Source organism: Pleuronectes platessa, chromosome 1 (assembly GCF_947347685.1).
Source record: "Pleuronectes platessa chromosome 1, fPlePla1.1, whole genome shotgun sequence".
NCBI lineage: Eukaryota > Metazoa > Chordata > Actinopteri > Pleuronectiformes > Pleuronectidae > Pleuronectes > Pleuronectes platessa.
Window position 1 is genome coordinate 7,852,690 of NC_070626.1, and position 13,559 is coordinate 7,866,248.

The window sequence follows — 13,559 nt, forward strand, 5'->3', positions numbered from 1 at the left end:
AAATTTCACCCCACGCTTCCTGAAGCACCTCACACAAGTTGGATTGGCTTGATGGTCACTTCTTGCGTACCATACGGTCAAGCTGCTCCCACAACAGCTCAATGGGGTTGAGATCTGGTGACTGTGCTGGCCACTCCATTACAGACAGCAAACCAGCTGCCTGCTTCTTCCCTAAATAGTTCTTGCATAATTTGGAGGTGTGCTTTGGGCCATTGTCCTGTTGTAGGAGGACATTTTCTCCTATCAAGCGCTGTCTACAGGGTATGGCATGGCGTTGCAAAATGGAGTGATAGCCTTCCTTATTTAAAATCCTGTTTACCTTGTACAAATCTCCCACTTTACAAGCACCAAAGCAGCCCCAGACCATCACATGACCTCCACCATGCTTGACAGGTGGCGTCAGGCACTCTTCCAGCATCTTTTCACCTGTTCTAGGTCTCACAAATGTTCTTCTGTGTGATCCAAACACCTCAAACTTTGATTCGTTTGTCCAGAACACTTTTTTCCAATCATCCTCTGTCCAATGTCTGGGATCTTTTGCTCATATCAATCTTTGCTTTTAATTAGCCAGTCTCAGAAATGGATTTTTCTTTGCCACTCTGCCTAGAAGGCCAGCATCCCGGACTCGCCTCTTCGCTGTAGACGTTGGCACTGGTGTTTTGCGGGTACCATTTAAAGAAGCTGCCAGTTGAGGACCTGTGAGGTGTCAATTTCTCAAACTAGAGACTCTAATATACTTCTCGTCTTGCTGAGTTGTGCATCGGGGCCTCCCACTTCTCTTTCTACTCTGGTTAGAGCCCGTTTGTGCTGTTCTCTGAAGGGAGTAGTACACATCGTTGTAGAACATTTTCAGTTTCTTCGCAATTTCTCGCATGGAATAGCCTTAATTTCTAAGAACAAGAATAGACTGGCGATTTTCACATGAAAGTTCTCTTTTTCTGGCAATTTTGAAAGTATAATCGAATCCACAAATGTGATGCTCCAGATACTCAACTAGCTCAAAGGAAGCTCAGTTTTATAGCTTCTCTCAGCAGCTAAACAGTTTTCAGCTGTGCTAACATAATTGCTCAAGGGTTTTCAAGGGTTTTCTAATCATCCATTAGTCTTCTAAGGCGATTAGCAAATACAATGTACCATTAGAACACTGGAGTGATAGTTGCTTGAAATGGGCCTCTATACATCTATGTAGATATTTCATTAAAAACCAGACGTTTCCACCTAGTATAGTCATTTACCACATTAATAATGTATAGAGTGTATTTCTGATGAATTTAATGTTATCTTCACAGAAAAAAACACTGCTTTTCTTTGAAAAATAAGGACATTTCTAAGTAACCCCAAACTTTTGAACGGTAGTGTATTACTACACCTAACTAAATAGTAAGTAACAATATAGTTATTACTTTTTATATCAAGGCAAAAAGAAGATATTTGTATATAGCCGATAGTTTTGGGAGCCTGCCGATGCGACGGAACTAACGAAGAGACCTTGTTGTGACCCGGACACATTTTCCGTGTTCACCTCCTCCCGTGTGGTATTTTGTACACAAACTGTGGTGTTGAATGAAGTTTGCACTGCGGTCTCTTATCTAAACGTGGTAAAGTAAACACGCACATTGTTCAAACAGATTCGTCACAATAGAATCATATAATTTCTATCAGTTTCTCATTTTTTATCTCGTTTTCTCTTTGCATGTTGGTTATTTAACACATCGCTGTGTATATCTCTACAGCTAATTCGTGTTTTTACGTATGCCTGACATTTTGTCTTTGCGCATTATCTTGCATGCTTGTATAATCGGTCTTTTTACACGTTTTATGGCTCGATTTTATAACACTTGTGTATTTCAGTCAGAGGCTCCAGTTGATTTCTCAGCTGCAAACGTCACTCTGCTAATGAAACCTGTCTCCATTAGGTTATAAACAGTTATTTTCGTAATGGATACTTAACGATAACTGATATGTTAATATAGTTTTTATATTTAATCTAACAAATTGACTGACTAGTTAGAGGTAACTACGCAGGTAGCATCAGGGTAAAATGTATATGTATCAATATTTCCTTATTCTAAACATGACTGACCAGTGGCGTCACCACAGGCTCCCTCATCCTGTTGATCATCTGATGTCTGAACTCTGTGTATCTGCTCAGGCATGTCACAGGACAGTCAGCACGGCAGGTGGACCATCTCTAGCAGCGATGATGACAATGATGAGGCTCTTCCTCCCTCTGGGACTAGACAATCTAATCCCGACCAAGCCGCTGTGTCCAGTCACAGCCCACGTCGGTCTGCCTCTCCCCCTGTCCCGAAACTAGAACCAGCATCAGCCCCTGTGGAGGTGAAAGCTGAACCAGTCCAACCTTCTGTATCCTCACTTGCCATCGGATCTGAGGCCAGACAATTGGCTGCGAAGAACCTGTTGAATCCGGTCAAATATGAAACTAGTCCTTCGTTGGCTGGAAAGCGAAAGAAGGAGGTGTCAGATGGTTCTGGCTGGGCTCTCTCAGATAGTGATGATGATGGGGACGTGAAGGCGAACAGCGTTAGTAACCTACCAAAGAAGATCTCTCCAGCTCCCAAGGCTAAGAAAGCCAAGGTGGAGGATGAGCGGCCTCCCAGTCCCCACGGCCGCCTCTACTACATCGATGAGCCAGATGACTTCTTCGAAACCAGTTTTCCCTGTCTGAATGACACCTACAGGTTTTACCTCAACAAGGTCACGGGCCTGGACAGGAAGTACAACACTGGAGCGCTGCACATGAAAGGTGAGTGACCTCTCCCATGATTAAGTTTGCTGGTTTGACATTTCAAGATAAAAACAAAACATGAGCACAGGTTCACAATAAGTTGACCAGTTGGAATGTCAGGACCCTATCATTTTTAAGTTAATGCTTTCAAAAACAGTGTTCACATTTGTCACCATCAGTCCTTTATAAATTAGTTTCATTAAATATTCTTTGCTTCTATCTTTTCATTTAGACATTCTCTCCCCGTTATTTGGGACCTTAAAAGAATCTGTTCAGGTGAGTAACAATTTTCATGCCTCTGCACTGGTAACAGTATAAAAAGAGGGATTACGTATCTGTTTGTCCCTCTGCTTGTTCTTCTGTCTGCACCTCCATCCTCTCATGAATACGATATATATATCAGGATTACCTCATGTGAAATTCTCCAAATATGTCACGAACATTCAGTTGGACTCTTAGATGAACTTATAAGAATTTGGTGGTCTGAGGTCAAAGTCACTGTGACCTCACAGTTTTGCCCATAACTCAAGAATTCAGAATTCTGACAAAACACAATCAATACATTTTATTAAATTCCTTCAAAATCTTCACTACCTATAACATACAAGCCTGGATCCAAAAGATATGGAAGTAAACTGCAACTAGACTGGTTGGCAGTGGTGTTATTAACCATGAGGCAATAATTCTAGTTCTTTTTTTAAAGCCATGCTTGTGACGGCTTCAGGGCTCTCAGTTGGTCGACAGCCAACTTCTTTTGTTATGGACATTCGGTCTCCAGAGGTCAAAGGCTACAGATGATTATGGTTCCCTGACTTTTCCTCTTGTGCCACCATGAGGTTGACACAGTTTTCTTTTTCTTTTTTGTCTAAAGTTTCAACAGTTATTGGCGACATTGCTATGAAATGTTGTGCAGCTCTGGTGCTCAGAAAATAAATATCTGTGACCAGGGTGATTCCTTTAACCTCCCCCAATGTTTGTAAGTTGCTTTGTTTTTAAGCAAGATAATCAAAAACTACTTGACTGTTCACAATGAGAATCGTTAGAAGGATATTCTATGGGTCAGGAAAGGATGAATTACATTTTTGTGTGAATGTGGATCAGATTAACATTGCGAGGTTGTTATTTTTTACATTTCCACTGAATATTTATGTATCTGGCACATTAAGGGAGCTGGTGTCTATGGATGTGTGCAATTAGGTATAGCTTGATTGAATTTAAGGAGACTATTTGGCCTTTGTAGGTTTGCGCCGTTCTTGTGTCATTCGAGTTGTCTAGTGTCATCATCAGGCGGAAATTTAATTTGGTATTCTGTCAAATGAATTACATTCACATCAGCCTCAGCTGTATTTGAGGATGGAACACGTTGTGAACGTTATACCTGCCGACATTAGCATCTAGTTCAAAGTACTGCTGTGCTTACAAACAGCCTCTCAGAGCTGCTAGCATGGCTGTAGGCTCAAGTTTACATCTCGTTGCTAAGTGAGTAGACAGATTTGGTTCATTAATATTCTCTTTTTCTTCATAGTTTAACTACTGCTTTGATATTGCCTGGATGGTAAACCAGTTCCCACCAGAGTTCAGGTAAGCTCTGCTTCTCTGCAACCGTCACATGATCACAAACACATCCCTGTTTCAGATCCCTGTGTCTAGTTTGGCTGGTATTATACTGGTATTATCATGAGCTGCTTTCTCATGATACTGAATAAAAAACCACCAACAATCCTTTCTAGTTACAACATCCTTTCTGAATATTTAGGAGGTAGATTGTTTGGCTAGGTAAAAAGATTTTCAAGCCTCAAATTTGAATAATTTGTTAAAATTCTTTTTGCAGTTTTCACTATGATACACTGTTGTGTTTTCAGGGATCTTCCAGTCCTGATCGTTCATGGAGATAAGAGAGAGGCTAAGGCCCGGCTACTCAAGCAGGCTCAACCTTTTCCACATGTTCGATTCTGCCAGGTACACAATCATTGCAACACAAAAGGAGTTAGTGTAGCAAAGGTTTTTCTGAAGAATTAACACTCTGACAGGTCAAACTTGCCAATTCTACTGCGTTTGGTGCAAAACAACTGAGTCATGGAGAAAAATGACTCGGGTATTGCAAACTTGTAGAACAGTTGCGCCTTCTGAAATTCTTAATCGCAAATACACAAATTCTACTTGATGAATTGCAGATTTGATGCAAGGATCATTCTCACACTTGAAATAAAGGATGTGATGTCATGTTAAAAAATATTCACATATCAGCAAATGCGCTCTCTTGGTGAGGGTGGAGCAAAAGTGTTTTCAGTGTCCGTAGAGCCTTGGCCATATGTTTATAAATGAATGGTACATACAAAACCTTTGAAATCCCAGAATAACCATTTGCGCCTTTTATCAGTGAAAAAAATTCATGAATTCCCCTTTAGTGGTTGTTGGCAAAAATGTATGTTATAGAGACTGTTCTTTAACCCTAAACTCTGTTCTTCTGTTTAACCTCTGTGACTTTCTGTGACAGGCCAAGCTGGACATTGCTTTTGGAACTCACCACACGTAAGAATTGCATTCCTTGCCTTGTATTTCACTTGCCATTTTTGTGGCTAACACATCATACCTGTCCTGAGGACTTGTCTAGGAAGCAGGATTTTAAGTTATCCGGATAAACTTTAGGTTTACTTCAGTGTTTTCAGTTCTATTAATCTCGTTTCCTCACCGTGGTAACTCATGCTGAACGGCTCAACTGCTCCGGAGCAGGTTAAGTTGGACATAATAGATCAAGCAGTATAAAACCACCGCCAACTGACCAGTAGATGGCGGTAATGTACCTTGACGTTGGTTGCGACCGGCCAATAACCCTAACAGAAAAGAAAAGAAAGAATCAATTCCTTTGAAACATGATATCCCACAAATACATGTCATATTACCATTATTATTATTACACTGTTGCAGCCCTGTATCATTATGCCACTCTGTACATTCTACATGAAATTATGAATTATCAACTTTTCACAAAATTTATAAATTATATAAAACGCTCCTCACAGTTCGCACATACAAAATGTATCAGAGGGAAACCTTCGGCTCCCTCACTTCCAATCTGTGTGAGCGAGGCAGCAAATAAAACATTAACTTCTTTTACATGAGCAAATCCACAACTTTGGTGAACTTGGACCTCTGATATTTGCTTAGCATTGGCCTTTGCTAGACCCTGTCATAACATATAGTACGAGAGTGACCACGTCTCACCAATCCTTCCCTTCACTGGTCACCTGTGAGTTTTATAACTGATTGTAGGACGTTACTGCTCTTGTCTACATCTGCGATCTGCTAATCCCCAATGAGCCTGATCGCTGCCTGAGATCCTAAAGCAGGGTCCTACACTTACTGTTCTTAAATATCTACTTGTAACTAAAGGTGATCGAATTTTTTCCTGTTCGGCCCCTCAGCTGCATTTCTCTTTCTTAAATCTCTTCTTGTAACACTTAAGTACTGCTATGGTTGAATCATTAATGGTATTTTATCTTCGTAACCTTTCTTTCATGACGTAACTTTAATTTGAAAGGTTTTGTATCTATAAAGTAATTTATTTATTCATCCTGTGTGTGTCTTTGTGCAGCAAGATGATGCTGCTGTGGTATGAGGAAGGCTTCCGAGTCGTCATTCTGACCTCCAACCTCATCAGAGCCGACTGGTACCAAAAAACACAGGGGTGAGTCTGAAACCTCTTCCAACCTTTGAATATTATCAGTCGTTTCATCTTGTTTGCAACATATCCAGATATAAGGTTTGTTCATGGATGTAGCCCTGACTCTATCACTTCCCAACCAGGATGTGGATGAGCCCTCTGTTTCCTCGGTTACCAAAGGGCAGCGGTGCGAGCGCAGGTGAGTCGCCCACCTTCTTCAAGAGGGACCTGCTGGAATACCTGGCGTCGTACCGCGTGCCAGAACTAGAGGAGTGGATCCAGCGAATCAAAGAGCATGACCTGTCTGAGACCAGGTAAATGGGACGAACCTGCAGAACCTCGCACATGAGTGATCACTTTTATCGTGATCGTGCCGCTGAGCTCAGTTTAGTTGTTTATGAATTTAATGGGATTGCAGGTTACACTCACATTATTGTTTTCTTATCAGGGTGTATCTGGTTGGCTCAACCCCAGGCAGGTATGTTGGTGAAAACATGGAGCGCTGGGGCCACCTGAGGCTGCGGAAGGTAAAAAATTATTTTCTTTCTCTCTCATCTCACTATTCTCTTGCTAACTTATCTGACTTACTAATCTACAGTCGACCCTGAAAGAAAAGTCAACAGTAACTTCATCATGACCTTTGGTTTTATATAGCTGCATCTGATTATATTCTCACTGCAATAAGAGATGAGCAGAGTGATTTTTGGTTTCAGTGCAGTTTTTTTTTGTTCCGTGTTACATAAAGGATATGAGAATAAAAAAGATTTATAATTACCCAAGGGATGTCCTTGAACTACAAATCACGTATGGAACGATACTGCAGGAAGTTGCACACACTCATACTAAAATCCCCTCCGTACATTTTGTTTGTGGGAATTTCCAACAGACATTACAGTTTGCTGTTAAAGGGCTTTGCATACACAGATGACTTAAGAAAGTGAAAGCTGTTAATAAATGCAATAAATCAATGAGCAAACACGGATGCTGCTGAAAGGGAAATGTGAATTTGGCATTTTGCATTTTATAAATCTAGTTTTTTTAAATTCCAGAGCTTCCTTTAAGCAATCGAAGACACAAAGACAAAACAATCCCATGTAGCATTACTAGCCAATAAGGAAACTTGACACTGACTGTGACATCTGTGATGAGTTTGAAGCCTCTGCACATTCATTCTTATATTGTATTGAAATTAGCTGAAATTACTCAAATCTAGACAAGCTGGAATTTAGGGTAACAATCTGAAAGTGGATATTACTTTATCAATCACATGAATGGTCAATACTTAAAGAAATACTGTTCTTTCAACCAGCATCATGTGGTTGATGTGTAGTGCTGAGAACAGGTGTAAGTATCACTGTGAGGACTTGATGAATTCGATAATACCAAAATGCTCTCAGTGTCTCTAAAGATACAATGACATGTATCATATAGTCTCTAACTGTGATTTGTGTTTTTTATATCTTTCTTCCATTCGTGGTCTTTTTAAAGCTGTTGCATGACCACGCAGAACCAATTCCCGGGGAGGAGCGATGGCCTGTGATTGGCCAGTTCTCCAGCATTGGCTCCATGGGACTGGATAAGACCAAATGGTTGGCAGGGGAATTTCAGCGCACCTTGACCACGCTTGGGAAATCCTCTCTTCGTTCAGACACCCCCGTGCACTTGGTATGTTCCTCCAGCAAGAAGTGAATATGGTCCTCTACATGAGTGATGCAGCATATTGTGTTCAGTGAGTTGGTGCAGCACATCAGTTGTTTTGGTAACAACTGGCTTAATTAAAAATTATGATCGAGTTTGTTTAGGGTTAAAAGCAGCATTTGATGACAACAACACTTTGACCTCTATTAAGCATGAGGGGGCAACAATATCCCGATGTGTGACAGTGTGTGGCACACAGGCAAGAACGGATTCCACTGAATTTCGTCCAAATCAGTTAGTATTAGCCATGTATTCCATATTTCCTTTATTATGAACGCCTTCAACAAACACTGGCGGAAGCTTTTTGATTTTCTCTCATTGTCCCCGGACCTGAAAACTGAGAATCTCTCGGTGGATCTTGCACATGCTGTCCGGGCAAGGCAACTTTGAATTTGAGTTCTCCAAGATAAAACTAGGAATGGAGAGACTTTTATTTTGGATAAAAAAGTCTTCACTGGCTGTGGTATCTGCCAATAAGAGGATATTAAGCAGATAAACTCGCCGGAACATGATTTTAGTTTGGAGGGTGGGAAATTCACCGCAGCATCAAGAGCCCTGAGCTCTGCCAGGATGTTGGACACGATGGGACTGGGTTCATCGTTCTCCTCTGTGAACCATCTCCCGGCAGTGTTGATGAGCCACGCTGCAATGATGAACTGCTCGCTGGGGCTGGAAGGCAGATCTGGACTGCAGACAAAATTATGTTCTTCATGTTTCATTTGGCCACACCTTCCTCCTCATAATTTAACTGCTTCGGCTTTTCCAAACTCCATCACGACAAACTGCTGGTAAGCTGCTCTGGGACCACGGCCTTCCTCATCTCTTTGACTGCTTTTGTGCTTTTTACCAACCGCTTGACTCAAAATGAAATTTCTAAATAAAACTGGATGGAAATTAATGTCCTGCTAAAAGTGTAATGAAAATGCTAATGGAAGAGCTCTGCTGAATCAAGCTTAAAATGTAAGAAAGATCACATCTTTGCATTCGGTTGTTGCTGTTGTTTGTTTTGTGTTTGTTGGCATCTTTATATCTCAGATCAATAAATTCACAAATCAAGTGAAGAGCTAATGGGTTGATATTTTTGCAGGTGTTTCCATCAGTGGACGATGTGAGGACCAGTTTAGAAGGCTATCCTGGTAAGCAGCATTTTATTTTACACATTTAGATTTTGCTCAAATATAAATATATATATGGGTTTTGGATAAATTTGATGAGAAATTATCTCTTTAAGTGCAGGTTAAATTTAGCCACTTTAGAAACGTATTTTCTTTATTTTCTTTTATCCATCTAATATATTTTATACAGTCAAACTGTTATTATTTGGTGACTGGTGAGTATTTGGTCACTTTAGAAACGTATTTTCTGTATTTTCTTTTATCCATCTAATATATTTTATACAGTCAGACTGTTATTATTTGGTAACTGGTGAGTATTTGGTTGTCATATAAATATTTGTTTTCCTCCAGCGGGAGGCTCTCTTCCCTACAGCCTCCAAACAGCTCAGAAACAGCTCTGGCTCCACTCGTACTTTCAGTAAGTTCATTTCTGCTGCTCATCAAATTCAGTCCCACTGTAAGCGTTCACTGGTAGGACACCATCAGTAGTATATTATGGCAGTCTTCTTTCTTTATGCTGCCACCTCTAATTTAGATGTTATTTTCCATCATTTTCCAAAACAACACCAAGGAGCTCATTGAAACTGTGCTTTACTTGTTAAATGCATAATAAATGGTGAAAAGATACAAGTACATGTCAATATTGTTGTAATTGATTAAACTTCATATATTTCATACCATAATTATAGTGACCAAATATATCAGTTATCAGAATTATTGTGGTATAATTAGAATTTCCTAAAAATATTATTTCATGAAGTATTATCTTTAAATATTGTATATAATACGATTAAGCGAAGAAAGTATAGCTTGTCAAAGTACAACCTGAAATAAGAAAATCAAATGTGCAATGTCATGCCTATTGCTTTTTCAAAAGACTTATAATAAGTGTAATATCATCTCATTTGTAAGTCATTTCTGAATATTGTGATAATGCTTGTTAGAGAATGTTCAGCTCATTCTGAGGAGCTATGATTAAACCAGTGACCAAATCACCACAATAATCCTGGTGATTAAAGACTGAAATTGTACAACTAACCGTTACACACCTTTACCACTGTATACGGTGTTACAGGTGACCGCTTCATCGCTAGTTGTTATGTATACAGTTGTAATAGGTGTTGTAATGAAGCAACACATTTCAACTTTCCACATTACAACTATATTATACATTACATCTATACTGTAACTGGTTAGTTAACGCAGCTCTTTCCATAGAACTAAATTTTTCAAGTTTAATTGAACAGATCAGTGACATATTATATTTGTGTGTGTGTGTACGTAGCCGTTGGAAGGCTAACACAACAGGAAGAAGTCATGCCATGCCACACATCAAGACATACATGAGAGCCTCACCAGATTTCACTGAGCTCGCCTGGTTTGTCGTCACAAGGTGAGTGTGGAATTATTTATGCTTCTTTATTTGCACGTATATATGATTGTGTTATTATTTAATAGATGACAAAACAGCTCACAACAACAGTCTTTTATATTGGGCTAGTCGTGAAAAACTTCCACACCACTGAAAATGATCTGAAATGATCATGTCATGATATATTTGTGACTAAATGATCCTTCCCTTATCACACAGATGTACATTAAACATTGGTGTGTTTTCTGTGTGTGTGCTTCAGTTCCAATCTGTCCAAAGCAGCATGGGGTGCACTGGAGAAGAACAATACTCAGGTGATGGTCCGGTCATACGAGCTGGGAGTCCTCTATCTGCCCGCCGCCTTTGTAAGAGAAACACACATTGACAAACTTTGTGAACTTTGTAGATCTTTGTTCACATGACTGAATGCTGGAGATATAACGCTGCAGTGAATGGGATTTTTATTACACAAAATACATTTGCCATACAGAAAAAAGTATTTATACATGCTGGATAACAACAATTCTCATTCTGCATTCTAAATGATTCATAGATAATTTATTAGATGTGATGATTGTCTCCTTATAGGGCATGAAGACTTTCCCTGTTCTCAAGGATCCATTTCCTGTCTCCTCGTCCTCCACTGGTTTCCCTGTGCCCTTTGACCTCCCCCCTGTATGCTACTCTCCTAAAGGTACAGCTTCAAACACCACATGATCTGTTGTAATGCTTTACTGGGTTGACCTGTTAAATATCTCATAGCATTTAATTTTCGGTCTGCCGTGCTCATTGTTTAAATGCATAGTTTGGTAGTTTTTGTTTCTGAAGCCCCCGAAGATAGAGTATTATTTAGACCTATTCTGGTAAAATTATGGTGAATAATCCTATTTTATGATTATTTCTATTCAAATAATTCATGGATTATTCCTGAAGCAAGGCCATTCAATTAAAATAGTTTTAGCAATGCAATGCATTTGATTTAGCGTAATTTAAAAATGATGAAAACCGATGATAAATGAGATGCAAGAGGAGCCACTCAGATATGCAGCTTTGTGTGAAGCACGTTCTTCCACTTTAGTCACTGAATGAAAACACTGTCTCAGCACAAATGCTGCCAGTTTATTTATCAAACGTAATATTGTTCTAATTTTCACTGACCTTGTTTCTCTCTGTATTTTCAGATCAGCCTTGGATCTGGAACATTCCGTACAACCAGGCTCCCGACACACATGGCAACATCTGGGTTCCCTCCTGATCTCATACACACAGACACACACACACACACACACACACACACACATATTTGTCTTACTTTAACACCACTGTTTTTGTAGCTGTCAGTATACTGTCTAGATCTTAGTTGTCGGTAACATTTATTTTTTTATATTTTATACTGAACTGTAGACACATGTTTACCAATAAATAGAATAAATGTAACACTGTCCACTCATGATGTCTATTTTGTAAATGTAGCAACAGGATTTTTGAAAAGGACAAACCGTAGCTCATTAGTTTGGGTTAAGCATGTTGATAAGCTCCGCCAATACGGTCTTCAACCCCGTCTGTTTGTTGGTTGGTTGGTTTGTTTGAAAGCAAGATTACACAAAACTTGGTGAAACCATGTGGAATGGGTAAGGGAGGATCCATTGATATTTGGTGTGGATCAAGGCAGGTTTTTCCCCACTTTCTTTAACACTGCGTTTATCAACATTTGCATTAATTTCTCAAATAATAATTCATGCATCTCGATAAAAAAAATCTGGCCTATTTAGACGAAAATGAATGTGTTTCGTGTGGCAACAGTTTGGCCTTGGCTGAGGTATGTGCTCTGAGTGCCATTCCAGTTCAATCTTAATTTTTATCCCATGATGTGCGACTGTTGAAGCATCATATAATCGTCAAACAACATACAAATTATGTATCAACAATCAGATTATCAAAGTGAGCCAATGTCTCCTGAAGTGCTTCCGGAGGTCGTACTCTGACTTTATGCACAGATTTAATATCGGACTGAGTTGACTTTCAAATCTTAATTGTCAAACCGTAAATTCATCATCCTGATGTTCATATTAATCATGGATAAAAACTGATTTGAATATCTTTAATCACATGTACAATTTAATATGCTCATGTTCTTTCTCACTTCACGCTGCACACAGCGATGTTTCTCAGTGTTGGTGGTCAGGACCTACAGCACTGCTGGTTTTACAAATGACTTAGTGATTAGGCAGCTTGGACGCACAGCAGCAGGGCTCTGTGTAATGAGCAGAGAACCACTGAGCAGGGAGGGCCGGCTCTCTTCTGTTCCTGACACATCAGCTGCTGGTAGAGTTTGAGGGTCCCGCTGTCGGCTCCACGAGGGGCTCAAACAGGATAAGTGCCCCTGCTTTTAAGATCCTTCCTTCAAAAACTACTACAATACTGACTACTACAATAAAATAAATTGACCTGTAGATTCCTGTTGCCCAAATGTCGCAGGATCAACAGCGTGGATCCCTGTCCACTCCAGTGTTCCGCAGGTCTGTGGGTGGAGGATGAGGAGAGATTGGATATACTATTATGTGTAATGTTCACTTCAGCAGGATGGCCTGAATTTTTTTCTGTCATTTTGTAGAGAAATTCTGGTTTCATAAGGAGACTGTAGGGCGTTTGTGAAGGCATGTGTACTCTGAGTGACATTCTAGTATTAATTTGTACTACGTCTTCCTGCTGCTATATACTTACGTTATTTACATAATTTAATTTGTAAATAATAATTTTATTCTATTACTTTCTATTCAAACGTATTACTACTCTGGCTTTTATGACTCACCTCCTTTATTTTGGCTACTTTACTTTTAATGATGCTTCCCTGCAAATAATTTTTACTTGATTGTTAACCTGTGTGACAACAAACAACAAAGTGATGATGAAAATAGCAGGCAACAAAATTAAAGAGCTGAAGCTGCATATTAGAACTGT

At 39.6% G+C, this 13,559-nt stretch overlaps 1 protein-coding gene across 1 annotated transcript; it reads left to right on the forward strand.

The window, feature by feature from the left end:
* Positions 1-1,479: 1,479 nt before the first annotated feature.
* Positions 1,480-12,035, forward strand: tdp1 (tyrosyl-DNA phosphodiesterase 1). The gene is made up of 16 exons (XM_053419821.1): positions 1,480-1,598; positions 2,153-2,767; positions 2,982-3,025; positions 4,275-4,330; positions 4,612-4,708; positions 5,247-5,281; positions 6,345-6,437; positions 6,557-6,727; positions 6,862-6,940; positions 7,902-8,078; positions 9,199-9,247; positions 9,578-9,644; positions 10,512-10,619; positions 10,861-10,963; positions 11,187-11,292; positions 11,780-12,035. Exons 2-16 carry the CDS (start codon positions 2,155-2,157, stop codon positions 11,851-11,853), a joined length of 1,872 nt encoding a protein of 623 aa, XP_053275796.1. The 5' UTR covers positions 1,480-1,598; positions 2,153-2,154; the 3' UTR covers positions 11,854-12,035.
* Positions 12,036-13,559: the final 1,524 nt, after the last annotated feature.